Source organism: Haliaeetus leucocephalus, unplaced genomic scaffold, assembly GCF_000737465.1.
Source record: "Haliaeetus leucocephalus isolate CR32 unplaced genomic scaffold, Haliaeetus_leucocephalus-4.0 Scaffold964, whole genome shotgun sequence".
NCBI lineage: Eukaryota > Metazoa > Chordata > Aves > Accipitriformes > Accipitridae > Haliaeetus > Haliaeetus leucocephalus.
The window spans coordinates 362623-384992 of record NW_010973400.1 but is presented as its reverse complement, the minus strand read 5'-3'; the positions used below and the strand labels follow the sequence as shown (position 1 = coordinate 384992).

Genomic DNA, 22370 nt, shown 5'->3' with positions numbered 1-22370 from the left:
TCTCTTCTTTTGGGTACATTTATAGTTGCTGGTATTGTATGAAGCCTCAGCGGACTCTCAGCCACACCAAATCCTTCTCAGGATTTGCTTATGCTTGCTATGACTCCAGTGCTACGTGTTTCTGAGTGTTAAAAGTTGCAATGGCAAATGGAGGACCTTTTGATCTACCTAGTAACAAGGGACATGGACTCTGCTATTTGAGCACTGGGCAAGCATAACTGGGTTTTTGAGACCTTTGTTAAAGGAGTGTCAGCACAAACAAAAACTGAGGTCTGCGATTGCCAAAGGAGAAGAAGAGACCAGACATAAAACGTAGTGTCTTCGTGCCAGAACTGCAATGAAAGGTCAGATCCCCTTGCCGACTGTGTTGAGTGCTGTAGACCAATAGTTGATGCTTTCAAGCTTGTGACTACTTTCATAAAGGTTGCCATTGTGCCTCATTCCCTTGGAAGTCTTTCATTTGCTGTTTCATCCTCTTGAGAATGGTGTGGAAGTCAAGACCAAGAGTGCTGTAATAGTTCTATTATGATGATTAACAAGAGCTCCATTTTTTTGTTGTAGTCATTAGTACATGCTGAACTGTTTAAAGCCAAAACTCTCGGTGAGATGTAAAGATTGGTTAAAAGTTATGGTGAGCCTTCCTAATCTATTTCCCCAGGGTTTTGACCACCCTCTCTGTTGAATAATTTTGCACCAGACCAGTGTAGACCTGTATTATTGTGGGATCTGAAAATGTTTTCTGATTTCTTGATTCCTTACCCCCAAAACGCTTTCAAATTGCTCGTACCAGAGCAAAGCACCTTGTTGGAACAAGATTGGTGGAGGATCCATCTATGCCTGATTTGAATTCACAAAATCTGGACCTTTCCAAGCTAGCACTTTTTCGATTTGTGAGTCCTACACTGCTTTGCTGAAAGTCTTTCTCAATAACTGGTTTTATAATGTTTGGCACTGACAAGGGACCACTAGTCTGGTATAAAATTGATACCCAGAAGTTATTTTCCCTGCTTCCCTTCCACCAGGACAGTATATACTTTCTTGGTGATTGCTACAAGTTTATTAGCGGTAATGAAATCCAAATTTTGTGATGATACTGGAGGTCCACTTCTTAAAAATAGGTTTCTTCCTACTTAGGTCTATACACGGTCCCCTTTATGGTGTCTCTGTACAAGGTTCAGAAATGAAAACTGATGCCAGTTTTCATTCTGCACTTCAGCTTTTTATAGTTACAGCTCTAAGCACGAGTAAGGTGTACCCCATTTCCATGCATTTCACAGATATTTTTGCACAGTCATTGGTGAAATTCTCCTAGCTGTTTTACTGCTTGAGGGAGGGGCATAGGGGGAATGACACAGGAACAAAACAAATTGAAGGCATCAGATTGCTAGGTCATGGAGTGATCCCTGAAAATAAGGTTGCCTAGTTACTTCACTCGTTTTAGACAAAAACAGCTTACTGCTCTGAACTGCCTTATGTATAGATGTTTGGGTTTTATTGGGTTATTTCATATAGCTACATTGCTTCATTTGGTGTGTCTGTAGTGTTAACTTGTTAGCTTTGCTCGTTTTTATAAGTAACACCTAACTGGTTTTATTCACTAATTCAGAACTAGTGTGAAAGGGACTAGCAGGTCCTTGCCATCATATGACTTTGACAGAGAATTGTACTGTAAAGTACAAAGAAGAAATGTTTCAGTTTTATGTGGTACAGGCTGCTGCTGCTGCTTTTCTTATACAGAATTGGTCAAGATTTGTGACTGATGTCACAACAGCTTGTAAAGTCTTTGTTCGACGTTTGCTGCTTTTCTGTAGAAAATTTGGCATCCACTGTTTGTCTGTAGTTTGTCCATAGAAATCCTTGATGAGATCTAGGCATCCTGTGTTCCACTCTCCTCCTCTTTTTCATCATGGCAGGTTTTCTACTAGATTGGTCAGTCTGTCCCTTCTGCTTCTAGTTCTTGGCTATGAGCATGTTAGTTCCAGTCTGCAAATCAAGGAGCTTACGTCAGGTCTGGATGATTCTCTTCTGGGGATAATGTTGCAGAATTGTTAGAGCCTTAGCATAGCAGGCAGCTGAAGGAATCTCACTTTCAATTTTTCCAGGGGTTTTTTTTGCATTGTGATACTGAATTCAATCACATAAGCTCACCAATTAGGGCAGTGTTTCTTTTTTTATTTAAGCTGGTACAGCTAATCCATGGAACACATCTACTTCAGTTTCCTATGTTTTTTGGGGGCTGATTTAGTTTAGGTTCCTTTTCTCCGACCTATAGACGTAGTTACTGTCATCTACTGTATTCATGAAGCCCTCTGCATTTGCTAAGGTACTAGAAAAATTGGCTGATGCCCTTGTTCCACCTCACCCTTTATCTCTTTCTGGTGTTTTAGGGCCATAAGAATTGTAAACTGTTCATTTACAGGAAACTCTGGAGAAAATCTAGTCCATCCTTCTGTTCAGACCAAAATTATTGTTTTGTCCAGCGGAGTCTTAAAAACCTCCAACAAAAGAAGTTCCACTGCCTTCCTAGCAATCTTCCATTGCCTTCCTAGCAAAGGATTTTTTTGTAATGTCTTAAACTGTCAAGACAGAACTTGTGGCTCTTGCCTCTTGTTTTATGATCTGCCATTGCAAAGAAAACTCTGGCTATGCTATCTTTGCAAGTCTTTTTCACATAGCTCTAGGTTGCTATTTAATGACAGCTTATCCTTTTGGCAGACTAAACCAGCACAGTTCATAAAGCTTTTCTTTAGAGATCGTGTGCTCTAGGCTGCTCACCCTCTGGGTAGTCATCTACTTGACCCTCCCAAGTTTCCCTACGTCCATCTTGACCTGGTGGGGTGAGCAAAACTGGGCTCAGTGTTGCAGGTATGTCCTCACGACTGTTGAATAGAAGGCAAGAGTAACTTCCCTCAAACTGCTGACCATGCTTCTTGGATTTCAGTCTGATACATAGTTTGTCTTACTGTGTTGAGAGCACATTGTTGTCTTTCAGTTTGGCATCCATCATAGCAGACATCTTTTTCAGCAGGGCTGCTACTCAGCCAATTACCTCTGAGCTGCTTCTGAAGCATGGTGTTCTGCTTCAGGTGCAGATCTTTGTGCTTTCCACTGTTGAGCATGGTAAGGGATTTGTTGGCCCAGTCCTTAAGGTTCTGAAGGAAGCAACCCTCTTGAATTGAAGCTCTGCTCTGGCTGTATCCACTATCCCAGATGATTTAGCATTGTTTGCATTTTTTGTCTCATCATCCAGGTTTCTGATGAAAATGCTGAGTCTTATAGGCTCCAGTATTGACCCAAGATTACTTGACTTGTTTGACATTCAGCTGACAGCCAGTAGTTAGCTATCTTTTAAGCTTGTTCAGCTAGTTTTGAAAACTACGTGAGTCAGTTTATTCAGCCTGTGTTTCTTTAGCCTGGAAAGGAGAATGCAGTGGGAGATGGTGCCAAAAGTCTTAATAAGGCAATGTGCATTACATCTATGTCTTTCCTCTCATTCTTGTAGCCAGGTATTTTATCATTGAAGGCAATTGCATTGCTGGAGCATGATTTGCCACTAGGAAATTGTTTTCCTATTCTGGATTAACGTCTTTTCCTTTATGTTATTAGAAGAATACATGCTTCTGTGATTTTTCTGAGCCGGATCACCAGATCAGCCTATAGTGCCTTAGGTGCTCCTCCTTACCTTTCTTGATTGAAAATGGCTATGATTTTAGAAATATTTTTTTTCCTGGCTTCCCCCCCCCACCCCCAGCCATCAAGAGCTCCTGTGAATTACCATGATTCTTTGATAAGCAACAGCCTTGCAATTGCATCAACCAATTCTTTTGGCACTTACGGTTGTATCTAGTCCAGTCTCATGAATTTACATACATCCAACTTCTATAGGTCATCCCTAAGCTGTAGTCCAGCCTCTTTCTCAAGAAGGGCAAAGTAGGTCAGGTTGCCGAAAGCGTTGTCCAGTCAAGCATTGAATATCGCCGGGGTTGGAGATTGCACAGCCTCCCTGGGCAACTTCTTCCATTATTTAATGATCTTCATTGTGAGTGTGGAGAAACCTCTTTCTCATTGGAATTTCCTTTGTTGCAACTTTTGACTATTGGTCCTTGTCCTTTGGACATATATCGCATGCTTCAGCATCCATATCATCCAATTGAATCTCTACAGTGCGTTGATGACTTGCTTGTACTGAGGAGTCCAAAACTGGACACAGTACTCCAGATGCAGTCTCTCCAGTGCCAAGCAGAGGAAGATAATCATGTCCCAAAATTTGCTGGCTACTCCTGCTAATGCAGCCTTGTATACATTTGGCCTTCATGGTTGCAAGGCCACACTACTGACTAATTTTCAACTTGTTATCCACTAGTGTCTTGCAAAGCCACTTCCTAGCCTTTGAGCCCCCAGCCTGTGGTGCTGCATTGCATTACTGAACTCTAGGTGCAGGACTTTCCATTTGCCCTTGGATTTCATGTGGTTCCTGTTTTTCCAGCCTGTCAAGATCCAGTTGGATAGCAGCCCTCCCCCACAGTGTTTCAGCTGGTGTGTCTTCCTCCCCCTCTCAATCTGGTATTGTGCACAAACCTGCTGAGAGTGCATACTGTCCCATTGTCCAGGTATTTAATGAAGACATGGAACAGTATGGGCCAAATATTGATCCTTGAAGGATGTTGCTGGTAAGTTAATGGGGGTTTTTTGTGTTGTAGGGTTTTTCTGTGTTTTGTTTTTTCTTTTTTTGTCATCTTTTTTCCCCAGGAGCACCTTATAGTTCACTTAGTCCACATCTCACTGGTTTAGCTGTAATAATACTATGGGAGACATTGTAGAAAGCCTTGCTCAAGTTAAGCTGAACAGCAGCTAGTGTTCTCCACTCATCCACTGAGCCATTCATCTCATCATAGAAGGCAATGAGGTTATTCGAGCATGATGTGCCCTCACCAAGTCTATGCAGGGTGTTCTCCCAGTTGCTTTCATGTGTGTGGGTACAACTTTGGGGGGGGATTTCCTCTGACAGCTTTCTGAGAACTGAGATGAGGCTGACTTGCCTATAGCTCCATGCACACTCCAGCTTGAACATGTGCATGGTGGTTGCCTTTTTTGCAGTTTTCAGGCACCTCCCCCAGTCATTGTGGCATATCAAAAAGGATAGAAAGTGGCCTCATAGTAACCCTGGCCACGGGCACCATGGGATGTTATCTTACAGCTTTGTGGAATCTCATATGTCAAATCTGCTTCAGTGGTTGCTTCTCCTTTACTTTGGTTCCTCCACTGTTTTATGAAACTTATCTTTGCCCTCGTGATTACCATTGCATCTCTCGCTTCAGCATCGTTGTTCAGATCAGGTACACCAACCTGTTTGTCCTGTCCTGTGATTGGATAGTTTCTAGGCAAATCTCAATTGATTTACTCTGGTTACATTTTGTGGTGCTAGACTGAGTCTGACAATTCTTTCATTAAACACTATTTTGGATGCAGATCACAAATGCTGTTACTCCCAAGTTATCTTTCAAATAAAATGTCAAGTCCAAGTAATAGTGTAGGATGGAGCAGTTAATATGTTATCAGGACAGTTGCATAAATAATTAAGCACAACGTGTCCAAAGGAAACTTAGTTTTACTATTAGCATTTTACTTTGGAGTCACTTGAACCAAAGATGAATATGAGGAGACTTAGTCATATGGCAGAAGTAATCTGCTCCTTGTAGATAAGAATATCTGGAAACAGAGTTATCTGAAACAATGATAGTAGGTGGAGTCCAGATCAGTAGTAAGACACCTAAATATATGTGTTGGTTTGTAAGTGCAAGTGTGTGTCTAAGTTCTCATTATAGGCTTTCCTAACTAGGGGATGATTTGTCTCAGCCTGAGGTAGAAACCTAGTGGCTGGTCCCATGGTTATTCACCAATTAGTTCATATACTGTCACCCAGATCTTTCTATCCTGTAATAGGATTTTGCTTTCAGGTAGACACCTACGTTAGGGGTGTGTTAATCTAGTGCTAAAGCCCTACCCTGTAATTCAAAGCCCATGTTTATGTGTTCTAGCAGAAGTTTTGTTACTAGATTAAGTACCATTGACAGAAGCTGCCTTTCTTGTAATGTTTTTCCATTTATGTTTAGAGTTTATGGGCAGGGGTTGGAGAGAAGGAACAAAGTACTGCATGGTATGTAATAAGGCCTGATTTCCTACATAGTTGCCTCTCTTTCTCTTGCTCTGTTACTTTCCTTTGTGATGACTCATGAAACTCCCACAGGTGAAGTTTGTGGTTCTGTCTCCTCTTTAGCTTTCTTAGAGCTGCGGTGCAAACTGTGTCCCCTCCACCAGCTGACTGAGCTGGTAGGATTCTCATCTCTCGAGACCGCTGCCCATTAAATGTGTTTGGAAATTGATAGGCCATCTTAAGGTATTTCTAGGGGAAACACAGGCAATTCATGCCAAAGATAGATGCCTATAATGGAAACACTGTTCTTCAAAGCTTCATTTATGAAGAGGGAGGGAGATCCAGGGGTATTTTGGGGTATTACTGATTTCATCTTAAAACAGGTCTGAGTAGTATCCTGGGAGTATATCCACTGTCTTTTCTCTGTTTTTCTCTTTACGTCTGTTTCTATTACTAAAGGCCATAAAGTTACAAATTAAAAACCCAACAATAAATAAATAAAAATCCCTCAGATATTACATCAAGTTAGTATTAGAAAACCTTTTGGGGTTGTCTGAGATGGGCAGTTTTTCAGAAAACCTTTTCTTTTTCTAGTGTGCATTCTTGCTTTCAGGTACTGCAATGCTATGCATATTAGAAATTAGAAGTAGATAAGTTAAAAACTGGACCAAAGCTACTACAAGAGTCTGTGTGAACCTGAAAAGCCTACTACTCCAGTCCAACATGCATTGCTAAGCTACCTTTTTTCATTGCTTAATTTATGACCTTATGTTGCAAATGCTATTTGTGAATGAAGAATTGTCTATGGGATTTCCATCTGGAGTTTTTCAGTGAAATCAATTCAAAATGAAACTTTACAACTGATTTTATTGGTTCATGATCAGAAACTTTGTATAAAACCTACTTTCTCGGGTAAGGACTTGTTACTTTTGCTTCTTGGATTGTAAACACCTCAGAAAAGGGATGACAAGCTTAATGTTTACTTTGGTTGTTGATGTAACTGGGTTTCTTTGTCATTTGAATAATAACGATATGAAAGCAGGAATAATGCATTGAAAAATATACCTTATTACAGTTTGACAAAATTTGCCTGAATTACTTACGTTCCAGTCACTGTAAGTTAAAGACGATAACATGGCGAATAATGAAGTGGTAAAGGTGTCTCCTTTGGCATTAAATGAACTTTTTTTTTTGGGGGGGGGGGGGAGAAGTAGAGAGGCAGGAAAAAAGTTTTATCTAGAGAATTGTGCTGTAATTGAAAGCTTTAAAACACACTTCCCCCTTTCCTGCAGAAGCATTTTCTGTTTGTATTTTACTCAATTTTTTGAAGGTGGTACTTGTTAATTCAAAATAAAACATTATCTGTCTCTTTTGCATTGCCTGTTTTTTAACTTAAACCTTTCAAAACTTCAGATCAAAGCTGGGGGAAGTAAGGAAATGTTGTTTCTACAAGTGTACTTTTTAAATGTAGTCGAGTGTCATTACTTACAGTTTCATTCAGATCTGTTCCTTTCAAGTTGTGTAGCACTGAGAATTTTCCAGTGACTATTTGTGAAAGTGGTGTCCCCCACCCCATGGTCCTGGAAACTTTGTAGATCTTAGGCTTCAGTTTACATGCCTAAAACTCCACAAACTGACTAGGAAATAGAATTTGGATCCTTGTACTCAAAAATGAATGGTCCTTTTTCACTAAACAAAAACACTTGAAAGGCCTAATGTTATTCTTAACTAGATGCTTTTGATGTTTTAAAGACCATGATGGTATGCAACAATATCCAGATTTATTGTAATATTATTTTTTTGTTGCATCTTATTTGATCATATTCTCACTTTGTTTATTTATCCTAATTCCATGTGCTGATGGATTGCTGCTATATAAGTTACACGTGAAATAGTGGCTTTTGAACTCGGAAAAGATCACCTTCTTGAATAACGTGAAAGGTGATTGCACTTTTGTCTGTTAATTTCAAGGTGAGACTTACCAAAAGTTTTACTGCAGTGGCTGCATGTGAAGTCCTTCAGAGTTCCTTTAGAGAATTGCTGGCCTATAATCTTGGGATTTTTGGCTTCTAACTCATTGCACTTTTTTCTTTCTATAACATATTTCAATCATAACATATTTCAGGGTGTACTAGGTAGAGACACTAAAGGCTAATCTTTTAGATTAGTTATTAGACTAAAATATTTTTTTTCCTTTGTGTGTGACTTGAATTACAATTTAATTAAATTGAAAACAGTAAAGTTGGACAGCCTTTTCCGTTATAGATGGTCTTGGATAAAGAATGCATAGTCATTCCTGTAATAATTTAACCAAGTTTTTCAAGTCTGTTTAAGCCAGATCTGTTGCTTCAGAAGCCTGAAATGTGGTCCTTATAAGATTGGAAATACTCTGTAGAGCTTAAATAGCCCTTGAAGTTGATACAAACAGCTCTGTGGACTTACCAAGTACTGGTGTGTGTTCCAAGTGATGCACGTGTGTGATCATACTCCAACAATGGCAGGCTTCTGACTCTGCATTTGGTAACTGCACCTGTAGTTGCAAATGGTAAATGGTTATTTTGGCAGATGCTTGCGTATGTTCTAGTTCGTCTTGATGATCTTTTAATTCATAAGTAGTAATTTGATGAAGTAGCTTTTTTAGTGAAGGAGAGGTACGGGAGTTTGGTCAATCAGCCAGTTCCAAAGTGGCAGCCTAATAATTTCCTATGTGATAAATACATGAACTGATGAATATGCATCGTTTATTTGGCAGCATAATGTTTTATTTCACATCCCTGCATTCAGATAACCAAATAACATAAGAAAAGTTATAAAGGTGAGCATAAATGTTTGCCTGAATTGATCAAATCTTGATTAGCTTTAACTGACAAAGATGCCTCCTTTAATCCTTTGAAAATTTTTAGAGAAGTTAGTTATGCTGCACTTAAAATGAGGAGCCCACCTAATACTGGAAGGCAATCTAGTAGTTAGCATGTTCCTTTTGGCCTCTGGTATTTTCTTTTGGGTTTTATTATGGTTGTTTTTTGTTGAGGGATTTTTGGTGGTTGTTTTTAAGTCATGCTGTGCTCCCATAGTTGAGGCACACAGAACTTGTGAAGACATTCATACAGTAGTTCTGTTTGTTTGGTATTTTTTCTTTTGTTTGCCTTGGAATACATTTCAGCTGAATCTTTTCAGTGGACAGTGTGAATAAGAAGTTTAAAATTGTTTGCCTTTAAGGTAGAATAGATCTTATTGTCCAATTCATCACCATATATTTCTGTGACAAAAACTAAAAGATGTTTTCTCTCGTACAGTATTAACATGTATGAACTTCTATGACCTATTCAAACATCAAATACTGAATTGAGCCTCTGTTTACTGGAGATGACAGCTGTTTGGGGAGGGTTGTTTGGGGTTTTTTTGCAATTATTCTGTGGGAAGGTATAATAGCAAAGAGCCAGCTATGTAAATATTTGCTGATCTGTTATCACAGTATCTTATTCTGTCTAACAGCAAACATGAGGTCGGTGTCAGAAGAGCCAGTCCCATTACATGAAGAATTTATCTACTGTTGTGGAGCTGCTACCCATGTCTTGAAGTGTGGGCCCTGGAAAGACCTCTCAAAAGATGAAAGTAAAAATCTACCCAGGCTCTTATTCATGATTATTCCTGGTAAGGGTCTTTTTTTGTTTAAGTTTAGAAGTGTGATGATTGGAAAGGGTATGTTCAATTTCAATTTCAAAAATCTCACTAAATAAGCAGTAGAATTTGGCCTGTGCATATGGCCAAAAAATCAATAGTATGGCAATGGTGAAATTTCTTTGTTATATTTGATTACTACTGTTATCTGTATTCGTAATGGTGCTGTAAGGTAAAACTGAGAAATTAGGATATCTCACTCATTTATTTTGTGGTGGTGGTTTGCTGACAGCATTGCGGTTTTTTGTTTTGTTTTGTTTTTTCCATTGCTCTCCTTCCATTTATTTCTTGCACATTGAAGTGATACTGCATTGTCAGCTGTGTGCCAGCCAAAAGATGAAAGTTACAATATTTGAGGGACACTTCTGGGTCCAGTAGTTTTTCAAAGGTGGGTTTTTTTAGTAGTAAATGGTTTTTAACTTAGATTTTTGCAACATGAATTTATATGGTAAGCCTCTTGAACTCAATGAGCATCGTATAGTTCTGAGTTATATTTAAATCTGATCACTTTAAAATGAAAGCTCTAAACTTTCATTTAGCATATGTTAAAATTAATGGAGAAGTCCTAAATTCATTAAAGTCTGCCAATGAACTGTAGGAGTTCTGCCATTAGCAAAAGTAGAGCTTGAGACTGCTCAAGCACAGATGTTGTGACTCTTTCACTGCCTTAGAGTTTGCAGATTTCTGATGCTTCCTATAGTTTATTTGAAGGTATTGGATACTGTTGTTACTTCCCCAAGAATTAGTGGTGCAAATAATGACTCTTCTGATTATCCACATCTTTGGTATACTCTGTTCCTGTTTATGGGCTGGTGCATGGGTTGGTCCTTACTTAGGGGTGAAAGAGAGCACAGGGTCCATTTTTCAGGTTTTTTTGCAAGGCTTTGGAAGCCCTGCGGAATATTTTATGTTAGTTTCTTTGGGCACAATGTTTTTATGCCCTTGCCTCCTGGAGTTGAATAATAGTGTAACTTTTAACCCAGTGACAGTGAAGTTTAAATTCTTTCCTTAACTGAAAAGAAGAAATAAGCCTCCTATGATTACATCTTGCTACTGTTTCGTGGGAACAGCTTTTTAAGCCAGATACTGCATAGTGTAACTCTTCAGTAAAAGACTATCTGTGCGGATCCAAATTGTCAGTTTTCTGTAGGTACAAGCCTGATTTGATACTTTTCAATTGCTGCTTTCTTCCAGTTAAGGCATTTCTGGAAGTCTTAAATAAACAGCTAAGTTAAGTGTTTCTTTTTCCCCCAATTTCTGGAGCTTTCACCTGTCTTAGGTTGTGATACCCTTGTGTTTGGGTTGGTAGTAGAGCCTGTAACTAGGGTAAATCTGTAAAGCTAACATATTGGTAGAATCATGTGTAGGGGAAGAGCGCCAAAGTTAAACGTTAGCTTCCATGGCAAGGTACCTCCGCAAGGCACCTAAGTTATTCTGTTGAAAATATACCGAGTCACACAGACTTTATGGGCTCTGCATTCATCACAGGAAACTTTTCATGCAAGAAAATGTAGTGGCAGGGTTACATGGAGCTTATTTCCTGCAGAACAATTCTGCGAAGACCCCTTAATAACATCTTACATTAACAAGATAGATATACAGAAACAGACATCAGTGAAATATTCAGAGTGCTTCTGTTATGGTCTGCAAGCTTTAGCAAGTAGCTGATTTATGGTTTTGCTCTTATTTCAGAATTATGTTGGTAACAAACTAGAAGTTCTGTCACTGAGAAAACAATTAAAAAGCACAGCAACCACAATAATGCTATCTTCATTTTAAATATCCAAATTCAGTAGTGAATCAAGTTACCCAAGCTCCTTGCTGTGGCTGGCAGGGAGCTGACTAGGACCTGGCATAACAATGCAGTTTTGCTTCTCATAAATCAGATTTTTTTCCCTACTGGTCTATGCCTCATTTCTAGCCTTCAAGGGAAATTCTATCTGCCAACACAAAAAACACAGCCTTAGAAGAGATCCGGACGTTTGGGTCATCTGGCAACATGTTCGTGTACCTAAACAGTTAGGATTAGATAGCATTCCCCTTGTGGTTTTGTAACTTCCCAAGCATGAAATGTGGAGCCCTTCTGGAGTCCAGCAATTTTCACACTTGAAAAGCATGTATCCCTAGCTGAGATTCTTTATGGAATGAAATAGAGGGGCAAAAGCATAGCTTGGTACAGGTCAAGGAAAGAAATATCCAGACAAGGGCAACTCTCACTCAAAAAGGAGTGTATGCACAGCCAAGTGTTAAGTGATCTGAACTGAACGTGGTTAGTCCTACTGCATGTGATACATTGGTCTGCGTATTAAACTGCTCTGGTACATACTTTTCCAGTCTTAATGAAATTCATGCGTATGATTTGTTTATATGTAATCAAACAAAACAGGGTTGAGGGTGGTTATAGAAGAGAAAGATGATAAAATTCTCAGCTTCTGCTAGAATTGAATTGTTGCAAGAGATTTGAGAATAAATCCTGTATGCTTATTTTCTGTTGGTGTTTTAGTCAAATTTCTTCATAATGGGAAGGATTTCTCTCTGGTTTTGCTTTTTTTTTTTTTTTTTTTTTTAAAAAGGGGAGGAAGGGAGAAAGGTGACTCCAAAACATTTTTCTACTCTGAAATGAATGGCAAAATTCCCATTGACTTTCAATGAGGCAGGATTCTGCCTCTTAGGACTGATAGCTCACTCTGCTTGAAGCAGTTGGAATACAGAATATGCAGTGGAGTTCAATCTCATTTAATTACAACAAGCTAATGTTTTTGTTAATGGCAGTCTGTGTGAACTTACAATTTTAGTAAAGTTTTACTATATTAGTTGAAATGTTTAATGTGCACTTTTTTGTTCCATAATGTTTTTTCCTTGTGTAAGCAAGACCTCTGTATAGGAGTAATAATGTGCTTACTGAAGTAATTACTGTGTAAAAGGCCCAATTTTTCCTCAGTCCAGAATATATGCGTATACTTGTTTACCTTTCTTAATATGAATTCTTTTCTATTAAAACCGATGAGATTTACTCATGAGAGTAAAATTAAATGTGTACAGTTGAAGGATCAGGTCCATGGTTTTCTGGAAATGTAGGCGTTATGGAAAGGACAGGAATTACTTTTTTCCTCTTGTGTCATAAAGGTCTGTTTTCCCTTCTCCAGTGTTTGTTTAGTGTAAAATTAGCAGTGAAGTATAAAATCTACTACAGCAATATTTACCGTTACTTGGGTTCATTGAAAACCAGGATCCGCAAGGTGTAATGGAATATTTTTTTACTGTTTTAAGAGTATCTGTCTATTTGTGTCTGTGTATTTTTGAAACATTTAACTTTGTAAATAAATACAGTACAAATTTTAAAACCACCAGGCTGTTTAGCTCATGAAGTTTTGCTGTTCATCAAGTTTTTCTTGCATTCATTGCAGGAGTGCATTTTGCAATACCTTCATTCCAGGCTTCATAATTTTTGTTACCATTGCTGTAAACTAGGCAATTTTGTTATTTAGAGTCTTGTACTTGGGAAGCTTAGTTCATGATTGATAATGTATAATATAAATAACATTTTTTCTGGTAGAGCATGCTATACAAGTTTCGTTCATTAATATACAGAAGTAATTTCAGAATTCAGTTCTTTGGCATGCATGCAGAGTTCTCCCTATGCTTGCTAAGTTTCTTGATCTGCCTGCATGCAGTTGGATTGCTGCTGGGTTATTGGATCGTCTTACTGTTTTACCAACTCATGCAGTGACTTGGTGATGTTTAAAGCCTATGAGGACTTAACCAGACACTTTTTTTTAAAGTATAAAGATTTAATCTCCTGAGCTAATCCTCTGAGTCAGGAGTTGCTTATGGTTTTCTGCACAACAGAAAATGAGGGCTTGGATTCTGATCTTCTCCTAGAAGTACTTACATCAACAAGATTGTTGTCACTTGAAGACTACTTAACTATTTTTAAGCAGTGAAAACAGTGCAAGCAATTTGCCTGGATTATGACAAGTCTTTAATGTGTTCTCCCTTGAAATGAGACTTCCTGTTAGTTTCAAAGTCTTTGAAGTTCTATTTTTGACTGTAATGTAGGGATTCTGAAAAGCTTTCAATGTATTATCTGGCTTTGTCTTCACCTGCTGTTTTGATATTTAACAATCATCACCCTCAACATTTACATAAGAAAAGTTATAATAAGAATCACTGTATAATAATACTTTGCACTAAATCTAATTGTATAGCCCTAAAGCTTAGTTCATTCGTATTTTGGTTTTTTTGGCTCCCACTAAACCAGCTTTTTTTTTTTAAGTTGTTAATCATTCACTCTGCTGAGCAGTCACTGGAATGAATAGGTCTCCAGAGGTCTACTGTCACCACTGAAACCAAGGGGTTTACTTAATAATAAAATAATCTATTTCCTCATTCTCTTCAATTTGGTTTTAGAATGTGCTTTGATTTATACAAAATTTATGTGATTAAATGTGCTCGTTGGTACATAATCTGCATGTTAACCGTTCATCTACAAGAACTGCATTGGATCTAGTAAGGACTCATAGTATCAACAGATTAGGTTGCAGTGTGTAGCTTCTGGTAACCTTGGCCAGAATGTAAACCAGAATCCTGTATATGAATCTTGGTACTTAATGTTTGGTTAAATCAGTAAAAAGACGATAGAACTGTTCATGTGAAGCAGAATCTGGTTTTGGAGTAGAGACCCCTGAGTTACTCAAGGAAGGTACTTACATCCTCTCAGATGCTACTTTTTAAGTCAGCCGCCAGTGTCTCCTCTCCCAGTGCATGGTAGTGTTCACCATTTGCCTTTGAAATACAACTGGAAGAAAGGGGAATGCTGCTGGCAATGGACAGCCAGTTTAAGAGGGAAGATGACTTTTTTCCTCCTGGGCAAGAGGACTTCTGGGTTCTGGGTCATGTTCTGCTCCGTATGTTTTGTGCTCACAGTCACTGAATGATCTCCAGCAACAATTCTATGAACAAAGTTGAGAACCTGTTCTCTCTGAATGCATTAGGCAGTAAAAGCTGCTTTTTTCTTCTTTCTGGTTTTGTGGTTTGTTTGGGGGTTTTTTTGACTGAATAGTGCCAGAGCATCAGCAGTAGGAAAAAATGTGTGTCCAGCCTCACCTCGTCTTCTACCTCTGCAGTTTTGTCACTATCAGCTTGGTTATGGGAGCTCTCCTGTGGTTTGGTTTGGGGCATGGGGTGTTTGGTTTTGGGCTTTTGTTTTGTTTTGTTTGGGGTTTTTTGTTTGTTTTCTTAGTTTTTCTTTTGGTTTTCTTGCAGGATCAGGCTGGGTCCATGTCACGTAGTTCAGAAAGGGACTCTAAGGCCCAATTTCATCCAGCCTAATATTAAACACCTAGTTAAAATGCTAAAGTAAGGAGCATAAATTCCTAGGTACCTTGTATAATCAGTAGCTAGGGATAGGCACTGCCATGAGCATTTCTGCCTCCTGAGAGGTTAGGTTGCCCTGAGAAGTTGTGAAGTCTCCAGCTGCAGACATAATCAAAACTTGACTGGGTGCATACCTGGGCAACCTACTCTACCTGAGCCTGCATGAGCAGGAGGTGGGTTAGCAGATCTCGGGTGATCCCTTCCAATTTCAGTGATCCTGTAAATGTGACCCAGGGATTTGCCATCCAGGCTCCTTGTCAGGGTGTGGATTCTGATCTGGATTGATTTTGGGGTACCTTCAAAACATAGTAAAGATAAGTATATGGATAATCTTAGATAAATACTTGATTAGAATTAGCCACTCTTTCAAAAGCAGTAATTTAAGGTACCTTCTCCTTGCCTTCACAGCCATACTGTGTAGTAAGTGCCTTAACACTGAAATTGGGTTTGTTGAGTGTTAGGAACCATACAGAATTAAAAACTGGTAAGGAACTTAAACAAAGTATAGAAAGAGTATGCCAGAAGAGGGAGCTGTTTTAAAGATTAGAAAAAAATATAGTGGTTTTTGGAAAGCTTACTGCTGTAATAGCCAGCTATACCATTTACTAGGAGGTTTCAGGCTCTTATTGGAATGCATAGGTAAGCATGGACTGTTTCTCTACTGTATGTATATCACAAAAAAAATTAGTGATTAATCGGTTATGTTGTTTGCTGAGGATCATAAAAATGCCTTTTACTTGCATTAGGAGTGAAATAAAGGAGGTTCAGTTAGAGAGTATAAAGATTGGAGTGCTGGGGCTTCTGTTCCCAGCCTTTCCACTGGGTTGCTTTTCAATAGGTGGCCAGCCATTCTCACAAATTGTGTACCAAACCACCAAACAAATCTTCGTTCACATTTGCAAAATTTATATGATCCATCATCCAAGTCTCTAAGCTAGCATTCAGTTACAATCAGCTAACACTGAGTAAATAAATTAACAATAAAAGCACAGCTGCATAGAGTGAGACAACAAATACTTCCTCTCCTGGAATGTTTAAATCATTGACCAACTCCATGGGCAGCTCCGCTCTTACTGATTGTGTGAAATTCTTGTGCCAGGACGTATATCATCTTCTGATGCACAGCAGTAAATACCCAAAGGACATTAAGGAAAATAACTAATCACACTTAAGTACTTCAAGTCTTTATTAAAGGAATCATTCATTTAACTTTGGATTTTGGTGGTTTAACTTAAGTAATGCTTTTAGATGCAATGAGAATTTTTCGATGAAAGTCAGAGTGTAACTACACTGGTGCTAATGTTGAAATAAGCTATATAGGACTCCTGTTTACACATTAACTTGCACTTTATTTTGCTTAATCCTGTATCACATAGTTTTGATGACCTAAAGCTGAGGCTGAAAATGTTTCCTGTGGATGTGTATTTTCCATCATATTAATACTGTGCTTTGTGTGTTTATCTTCACTTACCTCTGTTAGTGTAAGATGCAGAAAGTTGCATGGGTTCTATTACCTTTGCTTATTTTGACCATACTTTACCAAGTAGAGCAGTGCTGCTATTGTCCATCCTAAGCCAAAGCAACAGAGCAGAGAAGGCAAATTTAGGTGCTCACAAATGAAGATGATGTTATTTAACACACCTGGTCCAGGGAATCAACTTAAGAATCTTGTTTGGTTGGAGTCTTGGCTCCCTTGACAAGGCATGTGGAGGATTACACAGCTCAGAATGGCATCTAGTCCAGCTGGCACACTTGAGTCACATGTGGCTAATCAGCAGGAACCAAAAAAGTCTCAATTTTGCATCTAAAATTCTGTCCTGAGGTGGATGTTTATATCCAAGCAGCTGAGCAGGATCCCCTCTCTGTATGTACACAGATACTCACTCTGTTTATTTAAGAAAGGTTCCTCTTTTATATATTGTCTTAGCAGCAGCATTCATCTCTTCTGTGGTATTTGCAGTGCTTGAACTTAAACTTAGTCCTGAAGATATTGTACTTGAAGCAGAGCATTCACTGTAGAACATCATGTCTGACTGTGAGTTAGCCAGGAGAGAATGGCAGTGCATCTGCAGCGCTTTCATGGAGAGAGGAAGAGAAATGCTATGTTCTTTTATCACAGCTTCTCCTGCACAACTACAGCATGGGACGTGAAGCAACCACTTGATGCTTTGAATGTGTTACTTGCCTGCTGGGGCTGCTCTTCAGACTGGCTCTGGGAAAGCTAGCTGGTGTTCCTAAAATTTTCAAGAGCATCTTTCCCTGTATCTCACCTGTCTGTGTTATGACCTTATGTGATCAACCTTATGTAATTGGAGTCTTCCTGGAAAGACTCTACCATTCCCTGCTTTATTAGCAGGTGAGACCTATGTAATTGAAACTATGTTTGGATTTGGGCAGTCCATAAGGGGACTGGGTAGCAGGACTGGGCTAGAGCTCTTGCCTGCAGGTAGCTTTTAGAACCATCAAGTAAGGTATAAAGCAGACGTTGCTGAGTCTAAAGTACTGTGGAAGTTAGAAACTGTTTGCAGTGTATATTCCCAGGCACTGGAAATCTAAGAGCTTAGTGCTTGGAGCACTTAGAAAACTTCCTAAGGCCATTATTTCCCAATCCAAAATGTTTGTCAACAATACTGGCATAAGGTATTCCTGTTCCCACCACACTGTGCCACTCCACCCCTCGGTTATGCCAGAACAATAGTTTGAGAGATCATGCTGTGAATTAAATACATACATACATTTATTTCTGGGGTCTTCTTAAAGCTGGAACGGTTCCCTGTTTGGGTTCACAGCACAGCCCCACAGAGTTGTGCCAGTGTAATTCAGGGGCTGGTGAGCCATGGTGGGGGGGTGGGAATGACAGTCAAGGGAGGAGGTGGGGGTTCCTTCAGCTGGACTTGCTGCAGAACTTTCTGTTGTTAAATTATGGTGTCAGTCCACAACATGCAGCACATATATGTGGGTTCACATGCTTAGTCTTGAGACTTCTCTGGAGGGAGATGGTACTCCACCAGTCACACCAGGTGGTAGTGATTTGCTGAGAATGCCTCACCCTTGAGGCTTCTGCTTTTGTTCGCACTGCCACTCCAGATGCAGCTGCCAACTCTTTGCGTTTGACCCCAGGTTCTCAGTTTTTGACATGGAGAATTTGTATTTTACACTGCTTTGAATTTTTTTTTTTGCCTGAATAAAAAAATTGACAGTGGAGAAGGAGCTTTCTTGCTCCCCAGTAACTGGTACACGTGATGCAAAAGCAGTCAATGAGGACAAACTATACTGTAGAGTTAAAAGTTTGTGTAGCATGGCAATCCAGGTAGATGGGTCTACATAGAGCAAGCTAACATGTTTTTTCCTTTCCCTATGACTATAGGTCTTCTTATCAGCGGATAAGGTAGTAAGAGCACAGCTTTCTATTTCAGTGAGACATAAACACAGCAAAATACTTTTGATTCACATGCTTGCATGGGATGTGTATTATACATGACCATATTTTGTAAATTTGCACTTGAACAGGAGCAAAAGCACACAAAAAAACCCCCAACTTAACCCTATCTTCTTGATACTTCCAAAGCCACTTCTTCCAACTTTTCTAGCCATATCTTTATCTCTAGTGTGAATGTTCATGGCTTAATTATGAGATCAGTCTTATTTTCAGCTGACCATGTATTTTCTCAGATGGCCGTGAATGTAAGGTACTGTTAACTGGTGGAGTTCTTAGTGGCTAGTAATGCTTTAATTTTCATGTATAGATTATTTGGTCTGTTTATTTCTCATTTATAAAATGGGAATAATGAAATCTGTCTCAGTCAAGTGCTTGAGGACTTGGCAATGGTATGTGCTGTCTCCACTCACATCAAAGTTCTCTGAGGGCTCTGCCCTTTATTTCACTGAGCTAGTTTGACTTCCTGAGAACATCATTATTCTTGGGGGATAACACTGATTTGGCTGCATCTATTTGATTTCTACTTTTAACCCCCATAAAACTGTGAATACATCGATCAATTTTCCCTAAATTTTTCTGAGAGATAGAGGACTCAAAATGATACTAAAAAAAAAAAAGGGTTTGGCTAGAAGACATACATGCTGATAAAGTACCCCCTGAAGGCAAGGTGTAAGTGTGTTCTATCCCATATTATATATCAGAAAATTCAGTTCTCAGGACACTGTTCTCCATTATTTTTGCTGCTTATGGACTACTTGTTTGTGACTAATATTTTAAAATATGATGACAGTTGTGCTTTGTTTACTGGGTCAGCCCACCAGCTTCTATTGTCTTCAGAAAAGAAAAAAAAATATCTTTCATTAAAAATAAAAACTTCCTCATGCAAAGAGGAGCCTGTATGTCAGATCTAGGCTTGAAATATGCCACTTTTGTTGAATTTCCCAGTGCTCCAGAAGTACCTCTGATGGGGGCTTGGCACAATTGAGCTTGTTAAGTTTGAGGAGGCAGAGTAATGACAGGATGGTTGAACATCCAACTGTGCTTGACAGTATTTCCCTCCACTAAATCTGGGTGGCAGATGTGACTTACTGAAGAGACTTACTGAAATTTCTCAATCCGCAGTCTTCTCTTGGTGTCCTCTCCCTGCTAATGAGGCGTTGTTTTCAGCATGGATCCTTCCTGCCTGGCTCTGCACAGCGTAATCAGGGGAGGAAGCGATCCCTCTCCTGCAGCATGCAGAGGCTTGAGTTGGCCAGAGTTATGGAAAACTTGTGTTCTAGGGTACTTTTCTTGATTTGACCATTTAAAAAATGATCTGTTTCTCTTTATGTGATGTCTGAGACAGGAGGGAAGAAGAAGTTACTTACTGAAGGACCTACCTATGAAGGAAATCCAGTGTTTCCATGTGCATCGTGTACAAATAATGCAATTAAAATGTTAAAAGCTACAGCACCAGTGTATAATATACTTCTTCCTTCCTGGCAGCTGCTACCAGAAGTACCTGAGCTGATACGGATTTGCCTTGATATTAAATATTTTGATCTAGTTATCTCTGAAAATAATAAAAGATAAATATCTGCTTTCTGATTCTAGTTAACACGTAGCCTCATTTTATCCCGATAGTAACTCCTATGGATCACTGAAGCTATATTAGAAATGAATTTGACGCCTTATGTTCAATATCTAGATTATGGAAAACTGTAGAGCCAAAAATTCAGAAAGTCATAGCTCTTGCTCTTTTTTCCCTGTTACGAAAATGATGGAAGATTTTGATCATTGTCCTGATTTCCATTTTTGAAAACAATCCTTGGTTATTCTTGATGGATTTAAAAACTCCCATAAGAATAAATAAGTATGTAGTAATACATACTTATGTACTTTTATACCGCCTTCCACATTTATGTTTTGGATCTTTTATATCTGTTATTGCAGCCTTGCCTTAAGATGCAGAAGCTCTTTACAATAGGTCTTAAATGGCTAAACATCTGTGCTTGTGAAGCGACTTGTGTTTATGAATGAGGAAAGTGTTTGCCTGAATGAAGTGTTTTGGGTGAAGTCTTCATGGAACATCTACTTAGGACCAGTACTAATATCCTAACTATGACCCTTTTTCCTCAGAGATACAGTGGTGTCAATGCAAAGAATTTTTTCCTGAAGTTGTGGATTGATATGCAGAACGGTTTGGGTTTTTGTCTTGCGTTTCTGAAGACTGATAACAAATGTAAATGCAAAATTCTTTTGCAAAATCACCTTAGACTGTTTGTTTCAAATATTACATTCTCTTAACAAAAATTGCAGAAACGCATTTTCAGGCTTTTTTCTGAAATTAACTGTCTTCATGTTTTCCATTGCTATTTGTTTCCCATCTGTCACTTTATTCTAAAAACTATCTTGAAAACCAAAAACAAAACCCAAAACCTAATAACCCCAAACCCTCCAAAGCTATGCTTTTCTTTTTTGTAACTCTGACCAATGGTACAGCATAGGGAAATCTCTCATACGGATCTGAAAATGTACTTTCTGGTGCCTTTTGAATGTATTGTTTGCTTCTTCCTTGCATATTATTCAAAAGTGATCAAATCTGCAGAGCTGTTTATCTGTACAAAACAAATAATTTGTGGTTATCTTGGTTCTGAATTGTTTATTTTTCTTGTCTTTGTCTTTTTCCTGCTGATGATGTCTCATCAGGGTTGTGTTGTTATTCAGATATTTCATAGGCTTTCTTGTGAACCCATTTGACATTAAGTCTCATGTTGCTCTTTGCGCACTTCCTTTGTTCTCCCCCCTTTATTTCAGAAGGGGGTTTGTTTTCTGCTGGTCCAATTCTGCTTCAAGCCCTGAAGCCATCTGAAAAATTCCCACTGGGAATTCTAGACCCAGTGCAGAGCTCACTGCAGCTTCTCTGCCAGCATCAGCTGTAGGATGGATTGGATCAGACCAACCAACCACATCTGGAGTGTTAAAAGTAGTTGAACCTGTCTTCATCTGCCTAAGCAGATGCTTAAGAGGCTGTGTATGTGTAGGTGTGTACTAGGAGATCTAATTAAATGTGTTAATTTTTCATTTGCTGTGGAGAAAATGGTACAAAAATGGAACAAAAATTATTTGTCAGTGCTAGAAAATCCCGGGTTCTACCTTTAAAAAATGTAAAAAATTTGTTATTCCATTATGAACTCAATACTTTCAGTTTTATATCTCAATCTTAACTCCCTTCCAAGAACCATTAGTTTACAAACATATTTAAAAAACCCTGAATAATAAAATCAAGGCTTTTTTTTTTATTTACGTACCTATTTGACATGGTTGAGACATTAAAGGTAACTACTGAAATACATCTGTGGAATTTATAACCCTTGCAATATCACTTAATCACAAAGTCCAGTAGGTTTGCAGTGGGCAAAATCAGGATTTTGGATTTTGTATCTTATCTGCCTGGATGGCTGTTGTTAATCATTCATATGAGAAAACAGGCATGTACTGTCATAATTTCTAGCTGGGAATTTTTATTCACAGGCTTCAGGCACAATTGCCACTTGGGCAAAACCGGCTGTGTTAGGTTAATTCAGGTTTATCAGACTGTCCATGGGGTTTCTTTAGAGGTAAATGAAACCCACATTTGTCCTAAAGGTGGAAAAGAGTTCGACAACAGCAGACAAGCTTATTTGCTTTGCAAAATGTGTGTAAAGAATGTGTATTATAAAATCCTATATGTAAGTTTTA

At 38.8% G+C, this 22370-nt stretch overlaps 1 protein-coding gene across 1 annotated transcript in view; it reads left to right on the top strand.

Moving 5' to 3' along the window:
• Positions 1-22370, top strand: part of LOC104842134 (chromosome unknown open reading frame, human C2orf43) — a 125086-nt gene that overhangs the window by 6188 nt on the left and 96528 nt on the right. Inside the window, exon 2 of the mRNA XM_010584251.1 lies at positions 9650-9808. Within this exon, the coding sequence (XP_010582553.1) occupies positions 9650-9808 (159 nt within the window). The remainder of the gene's footprint in view (positions 1-9649; positions 9809-22370) is intronic.